The 8,379-nt window shown below is 35.8% G+C and overlaps 1 protein-coding gene across 1 annotated transcript; it reads right to left on the bottom strand.

Moving 5' to 3' along the window:
• Nucleotides 1-2,938: 2,938 nt before the first annotated feature.
• On the bottom strand, nucleotides 2,939-5,689 carry LOC120207143 (putative wall-associated receptor kinase-like 16). The gene is made up of 4 exons (XM_039206657.1): nucleotides 5,156-5,689; nucleotides 4,531-4,977; nucleotides 4,243-4,425; nucleotides 2,939-4,162 (listed from the first exon to the last, which is right to left on the bottom strand). The coding sequence occupies exons 1-4, from the start codon at nucleotides 5,661-5,663 to the stop codon at nucleotides 2,967-2,969; spliced, it is 2,334 nt and encodes a 777-aa protein (XP_039062588.1). The 5' UTR covers nucleotides 5,664-5,689; the 3' UTR covers nucleotides 2,939-2,966.
• Between the last annotated feature and the right edge of the window lie 2,690 nt (nucleotides 5,690-8,379).

Raw genomic sequence — 8,379 nt, 5'->3', positions numbered from 1 at the left:
AGCGTGCATCCCCAATAATCCGATGAATAGAACCCGGTGAGTTTTCCGATGGAGACACATGACATTCGTTGCCCACTGCTAAAATAATATTTCTAAAATCAATTGCAACCATGGATCATTATGCGATCCACCTAACTTATCTACCCAACATCCTTATCATCAACAAACACAACTTCTGCCAATGTATCTACCCACCCAGACAGCACTTACTACCTTCTACAGTCTATGCAGTCAAGCAAATTTGTGGTCAGAGCTTTAATTCCCACTACCACACTAACACTTTAATCCATAATATAGTTATGAAGCCATACGCCACCAAAAAATGGACCGAACTTTTCATCCCACCACCCCACTAACCAAGACTCATGAATTCAATGACATCCTGCGATTCTATAACTTGATCATCAGCACCAATCATTTCCCTTCAATTCATCGCCACCTTAAAATCACCCCAACTATCCACTTGCCTGACATGCTACCACCAAGCTCCCTAAGCTCCTTTAACGTCTTTGGTCCCTAAGTTCGCATGGAGCATGAACGTTAATCATGATTGTCTATTTACCTTGAATGGCAATGAACTATAAGTCACAAACTCAACTTGCTTCTAAAATTTCATTTTATCCCAAACAATTATAACTCCTTTTGACCTTCCTTTTTGACGAAGAGAAATTGAAATCAAAATCATCATTAATCCAAGTACTTCTTACTGTTTTTCCATCATCAACACCATCTTGGTTTCTCGAATACAAACACCTATCAACTGTACTTCATACCACATTCCTTCCCTTTGACAGCATAACATTCGACTTCATGCCACAAATATTCCACGAGAGAATCTTCAACAACTTACCATGTGATTTACATCTCAGACGCCTAAGATTAAAACCAGCCCATGAATATACTTGTTTACTCATGTTCTCAAAGTCCTTCCAAGCACATATCAATTCTATGAAGCCGCACTAAAGCCATTAATTCTGATAGTTTAACATCTGCCTCCATCCCACAAATGTTCCAAGATAATATTTTCATTTTCTAAAGTATCCACTTCTACTTAAACACCTCGCACCTCTAATCACCGTTTAGCAACACTCGTTCTCAAAGTCCTTAACGCTTGTTAGTTAAAGAAAAAAAAATATATAGAATATTGTTGTTACTTCTAACAATGAAGAAGAATGGGATAGAGAGGCATTTTTGCAATAGAAGGGGAAGGCCTAGCTCTCGCAATGAAAACATCTGACAAAATCAATTATGAAAATGATTGTATTATTATTTCGGGTTGTTCAGATTATATGACAGATGACAGGTAAGTTACAAAATTACAATACTTAATAGAATACAAGGGAAGTCGTAAAAAATAAATCCAAATTCTCGATAGCACATATTAGTAATATGGTAGCCTCTTCCCAAAATACCGATACTGAGATATATCTTCAAAATATCTATATCACGTATCAAGAATAAAAAAAATATCTTTTTTCAATAATACAATTGACATTATCAAGACATGTTCTATTTGATCCGTAAAATGTGAAAGTATACCACACACTTGAAATTGTAGACGAGTAAATAATGGAGGGACAAAATTTAGAGTTGTCGGTATAAAAAATAACACATTAATTATCATTTGAGCTGTTCAAAGCGTGGTGGGAATAGTAGGCATTGAGTGGCTGCCTTGAGGTTCTGGAGCAAGTTTTGTATGTGCGTATTAATGCTAATTGCTTCAGGGTGTGGTTGTTAGGAGTTGTGTTTTATTTTGTGCTCGTGTGATAGCCCAGTGATTGTTTATCGGATTCTATTACATTTGTGGTTGTCCTGTGGTACAGGGGTATGGCGTGTTGTATCCTGGTGTTGGTCATTTGTACCTTGATAGGTTGCAATCTTTTCCTCCACTTAGGATTAAGGAGATTTTTAATAAGGCTCCTATCTTGATCATTTATCGTTAATAAGGTTTTTAATAAATTCATTTATTGTTAAAAATTCTCATTTCTCATCTTCTGTCTGGATTAGGGATGCTTAATAAGTTGAATAGCTAGTGAGCTGTTTGAACTTGACTCAAAGTTCGGTCGATGCTCGACTTGAGTTGACTCAACTCGAACTCGATTCAAGATCTTAACGAGTCGATTCAAGCAAGGTTCAATTTGACTCGATAAGTTCGCAAACAATTTTTTTATAATTTTTTAGTAGTTACCTTAAAAAATTATTTCATTCAAATAAAGAAAGTCTAAATGATAATTATTAATTTGGTAATAAAAAATAAGAAATATGATAAATTACTAAATAATAATTACTACTAATCTATGAATTTATTAATTTATTAGTTTGGTGTATTTGTGGATTGCTACTTTAGAGTTTAGACTTTCAAATTACTTTACACACTCTTTTGATAATTTTTTTGGGGTTAATTTTGATAATTTCTATTTATATTAAGCTCTATATAGTATTATTAGATTTTTCCTATAGTTAAAAAATAAGGTAAAAATTCTGGTGAGCTTAACGAGCAACAAGTCAAGTAACAAGTTTTTTTTAACGAGCACAAGTCGAGCAAAATTTTAACAAGTTTAACGTACAACGAGTCGATTCGAGTAACAATTTTTTTTAACGAGCACGAGTCGAGTACTACCTAACTCGTGATCGACTCGCTCGATAAACAACCATAGTTCGGATATTAACTATTGATTGAGAATTTATCATTTCTTACCCTGCATCTTGCCATCATCATTCAGAATTAAATAGTTCCAAATCGTTCCCCCTTTATTTATACGCATTTGACTTTGAATTACATCATCTTGTTCCGTTATTGAAAAAAAAAAATACTTTCATACAATAATTTAGCAATTGAAATGACGCTGTCATCTTCAACAACCAGCAATTTAATAATTTAATCATTCAAAACATACGTTATACTTCAATAAATGAAGGGAAATCATACAGTGTATTCTGTAAAAACGAAAATCTAAATTCCATAATCAACGAGCACCGTCAAGTTCAAACGTGATTTTGTTATTAATGCTATCGTACCCCATCGAGCTGCTCGTTGCACCATCATTGTACGTGCTGATCAAGTCACCCAGCAAGTATTCAGCTTCTTCTCCGGTTAACTTACTTCCACTCCAAGGATGTTTAGGCATTGCTTTCATTCCTGCTAATTCATGGGCAACCTCCTTCATTGTTGGCCTTTCCTCTCCCTTCACTCTCACACATCTCCTAGCCAAAGCTGCAACTTCCTTAAGCACCTCAATGTTTTCATCGTTAACCACCCGATGATCGAGAATTTCGACAAGGCGGTCTTCTTTCATCAATGAAACAAAGTACATTGCCAAGACTCGTTTTTCTTCAGATCTTTTGAAACAGACTACCTTTTGTCCTGTTAGTAACTCTATAAGCACAACCCCAAAGCTATATACATCGCTTTTTCCGGTCAAAAGGCTTGTGTGCATGTACTCAGGATCCAAGTAGCCGAAAGTTCCTTGCACTATTGTAGTTATTTGTGCCTGGTCGGATGGGATCAGTCTTGAAGCCCCGAAATCAGAAACTTTTGCGGTGTAATTATCGTCTAACAGTATGTTAGCCAACTTGATGTCCCGATGAATGATCGGAACAGAAGCGGCGGAGTGTAAATAAGAAAGCGCTTCTGCCGTTTCGGTGGCGATTCTCAAACGAGTCTCCCACGGAAGATAAGAGACATCATCATCATTATGCAGATGGTGAAACAGGGTTCCATTAGTGATATATTCATAGACTAAAAGTGGAACCTGTGTCTCCAAACAACATCCTAGGAGTTTAACAACGTTCCTGTGGTTGATTTGGCAGAGCACCATTAATTCATTAATGAATTGTTCAACTTGGCTAGGATCTCCGATTATCGACTTTTTAATCGCAACTGTTCGATTATCAGCTAATATTCCCTTGTAAACTGTCCCCTGCCCTCCTTGTCCTAAAATTCTGCTTTCATGGTAATTGTTTGTGGCATTTTCGAGTTCTTCAGCTGCAAATATCTTAACATCTTCACGGTAACCTTGTCGTATCGAAAGCTGTTCGCGCAACAAAATTCCACCGTTCTGCTGGAAGTATTCTTCCCTAAGTTTGGTAATCTGTCTTTGCCTGAGCACCCAGTACACCAATACTATTCCCAGGATGAGACCAAGAAACCCAATGCTAGTACCTATGTTCAAGCCATATATATTCTACATTACAGTTATGTAGTAGAAAATAATTCTATAATTATGCAGGTAAATTACTAACCTAGAGCAACATCAATAAGGGGAGATCTGTTAGACCGACGCTTCTCCGGCAAACTGCAACCCGTTCCATTTTTCCTACCATCACCTTCATAGCCCACCGGACATGAACAATTATATGTCCCGAGTAAATTGAAACATCTTGCAGTTCCATTGCAAGGATTCATAGCTTCACACTCGTTTATATCTGAAAATTGCAGATCAATACGAAGTAAATAACATCACTTTTAGTGACAGAAAGTACAAATAAGCCTTACGGTATATATATACACATATTGATTGATATAGTTACCTTGACACCCACCGGGGAGGTAAGGGTTCCCCATGTAACCGTCAAAGCACTTGCAGAAATATCCAGAATTACTTTCCGAATCAACACAAGCGCTATTTTCTCTGCATGCGAATTTCACAGTATCCGTCTTCGCTTCATCGCAACTCGTATCCCCGATGTTCCAATCCAGAGTGACCGGAAACCTCCTGTCTTGAAAATCAAAACCACGGATGTCTGAACTAGAGAAGGTATAGTTATCAGTCTCTGCAACAAATGCATAGCTACAAGGATTTTCGGGCAATACAGCGACATGGTTGTCGTAGCTTTCGAGCGTGATGTTATAGCTCCTCACATCCTTTGGGATACTCGTCTGACAGCAGCCGATCCCAGAGCAAGACCCGCTTGAAACATCGGTGATGTTATTACACAACGACAAGCAGCCGGTTGCATAACGTTGTCCGAGGAAACCTTCCACACGAGCATAGGTGTCGCACCCGATTGCAGTCACCCGATGTGTTGTAACAATCATCATCCTTTGGGATACTCGTCTGACAGCAGCCGATCCCAGAGCAAGACCCGCTTGAAACATCGGTGATGTTATTACACAACGACAAGCAGCCGGTTGCATAACGTTGTCCGAGGAAACCTTCCACACGAGCATAGGTGTCGCACCCGATTGCAGTGAACTTGTTCTTGTTACTGTTGATTGAAAATTCGGAAAGTTGGAGCCACTGATAAAACCATTCCCTGTCACCCGATGTGTTGTAACAATCATAGCTTGAGTTACTGAGGATGCGCAACTGACCGTCGAGAGATATGTTGAGCACTTCGATGTTACTGTTTGTCAAGAATGGTTTGTTGGGTACGAAGTTTGTGTCACATGTGATGAAAAATTCTTCGGTGATGTTGCATTCGCCGCCGGAACCGAACGGGAACGGGATGATAACATCGCCGCAGCTGCTTTGGCAGCCGGGTTTTGCCATTGGTGGAGTTGAAGCTTTTACCGTCAATATAACGTTAAGCAAGATCATCACCTGCAGAACCACTACTGATCTGATCAAATTCATCACCGTATTTCCTAGATTATACGCGGAGATCGATCGGTGCTTTAATATGTTCTTCCACGGCGGCCACACATTGAGCGGAAGCTTCATAGCACGGATTGTTTTAGAGTAAATAATGATGGGGGCCCGTTAGACTCAGTCTGCAAGAACAAAATGCCGATAGCTTACCAAGTCTTTCCTTCTTGGATTTTTGCTAAAACTTATCCTTTGGCATATGCTTTCATTTAGTTTCAAATGATTTTAAAAATCTTAAATCAAGAACCTTTATCGATTATTTTAGAGATAAAAATGATAATAAATTGAATTTTAAATAAATGTTCAGTATTTGTTTAAAAATCCTTCAATAATCTTAATTTTATCAATTAATAAAAATTATATTACACAACGTAAAAGTCTTTTAATTTTACACATTTAAAATCGTTGAATGAGTGAAAATAGATGATTGAGATTAATAGTAATAAATGAAAAGATATTTACTAAAAAAATAAGAAGTTAATCTCATCTAGCTATTTTTACTCATCCAATTGTGTAAAAATAAATAGTTTTACATTATGTAAGTAGATACTAACCTTTTATAAAATTTATCAAATATAATATTTTCTAAAGACGGTTTAAAACTTTACCTTATATCTTTAAAAAGTTTAAAAAATATAATATAGAGGTGTATTATTGTAATTATCCCTAAATATATAAAGTAAAATTATTTTTTTGGTCGGGTTAGATATTATTTACCCTAAACCCAAACTCGACCTGAACATAACCTCTAAAAATATCCTACTCAACTCGAATCTAATTTTTTAAAGAAAAATCTAACACGATCGGATTGAGTCGGAACTGGTTGGATTTGAGTCTTGTGCCCATCCCTATTTTTATTCCCTTATATTTCTTTAGATTATGAGTTCTAGACTCACTCAAAGCACTTATTTTCTTTCTCCTAGAGTTCCCTTCTCTTCCCTTTAAAAAAGAGTAGATTTAGAGTCTGTAAAAAAATAAATAAATGATTTATATAAATTCTTAGATTTAATATCATCCAATTTGAGATATACTAAATTGCAAGTGACAAGATTCTTGTCAACCTCTTGAATTAATGGCATAAGAATTTAGGTCAAATACCTACCATTCTTGTTTCTTGCTCAATTAAAAAAGAGATATCGTACCAATACTACATTTAACAAAAATACATTACATGAATTTCAACAAATACCTCAAATGGGCTGGCTGCATTTTTTTTAATAGAAACGCTGTTTCTTGTAACTTTCTTTCGTGGCAAGAATTTGAACGACTTGGTAAAATAATTATTATTTTTTTTGATTTCGAGTTTGAGCATTAAAAATGTCACATTCAATGCTAAATGATTAAGAAATATCTTTAAACAAATTCTACCTTATACTTACCTCATATTAATAAATAAAAAAAACTATCTTCCCATTGGTATAATATATATTTATCTAAGCAAAAATTTATAGTTTCTTTTAGGACTTTGGAGGCAATTCAATCAAAATTAGAATGATGTCCGGTTACTCGTGGGGGAATTGAAAATATTTTTTACTATTTTTTTATAATTTAATAAGTATTTAATTGGTTTATTTTTTTGTTAAGTTTAGTTGTCTAATTTTTTTTAGTTAATGTAGATATCTAATATTTTAAAGTGTTTATATGTTAACCATCCGTCATCACCAATTTTACTAAGAAAAAATAACCTCAGTGACCAAAAATGCCTTATAATATACGATTTTAATCAATTTTTTTTGGATTTGCCAAAATGACCAACAAAATCGCAATGCGAAATAAAAATCGCAACGCGATCTCCAGAATCGCAAATCAGTTCCCAGAATCGCAACGCGATTATGAAGAATCGCAATGCGATAGTACAAATTCGCATTGCGATTTTCCATAATCGCAACGCGAATATGAAAATCGCAACGTGAACATATAAATCGCAACGCGATTCTGACTATCGCAACGAGTATCCGTAAAATCGCAACGCATATCCATAAATCGCAACGAGAATACGTAAAATCGCAACGTGTATCCGTAAATCGCAACGCGTATTTGTAAATCGCAACGACAATACGTAAATCGCAATGCGTATCCGTAAATCGCAATGCGAATACATAAATCGCAATGCGAATACGTAAATCGCAACGAGATTCTGACTATCGCAATACTGAATTTCAAATTCGCAACTTGATTTCTGAATTCGCAACAGGTTTTAATTTCGCAACACAAATATTTTGGGTATATAACTACGCAGCAGCAGCAACTCATAACCTAAATCCCTAAATCGCAACTCATTCCATCTCCATCTATCACTCTCTCCGGCGACATCCATTCCTATATCCAACGACATCCTTCCCCATCCGGCACATGTTTTTAGTTTCGCAGCTCGTTTGTTTAGTAAATTAATTTACAATAATGAACTCATCTAATGTTGATCATGTTTTGGATAGATTTGTGTTTTGGAGGGTCATGGGAGAATGTTCATGATGTTTTACAATATATGCCTTTACCAATGAATCTTCAACTAAAACTGTCATTAAAAAAGTTAACTTATGAAACTCTAATGTTACGTGTTGCAAATAAATTGAATTTAGAGCCCCTAAGTGGATTTAGGCTATCTTATCAGAGAAATGGTAAAGTTTATTTGTTAACTGACAATGAAGATGTTGAACGATTCATTGCTTACATTAGTGTTTCAAGTGATGATGTTACATTGTATGTTGTTGAACCTAGAAGTAGTGAAGTTGGGTCAGTAGCGGGTAGTAATCAACTAAGTTTTTTCACCCAGTTTATGGTGCAAAATTTA

This window comes from Hibiscus syriacus, unplaced genomic scaffold, assembly GCF_006381635.1.
Source record: "Hibiscus syriacus cultivar Baekdansim isolate YM2019G1 unplaced genomic scaffold, ASM638163v2 tig00000477_pilon, whole genome shotgun sequence".
In the NCBI taxonomy this organism is placed as follows: Eukaryota; Viridiplantae; Streptophyta; class Magnoliopsida; order Malvales; family Malvaceae; genus Hibiscus; species Hibiscus syriacus.
This window is presented reverse-complemented; position numbering and strand designations above follow the sequence as displayed.

Bases quoted from the DNA above. Each gene is read 5' to 3' on its own strand.
- LOC120207143 (XM_039206657.1), bottom strand. From the start codon at position 5,663: ATGAAGCTTCCGCTCAATGTGTGGCCGCCGTGGAAGAACATATTAAAG. The intron at 4,978-5,155 runs GTTTCCTCGGAC...CTCGTGTGGAAG, and splicing joins CACCTATGCTCGTGTGGAAG to GTTTCCTCGGACAACGTTAT. The intron at 4,163-4,242 runs GTTAGTAATTTA...GCTTGAACATAG, and splicing joins CCTTATTGATGTTGCTCTAG to GTACTAGCATTGGGTTTCTT.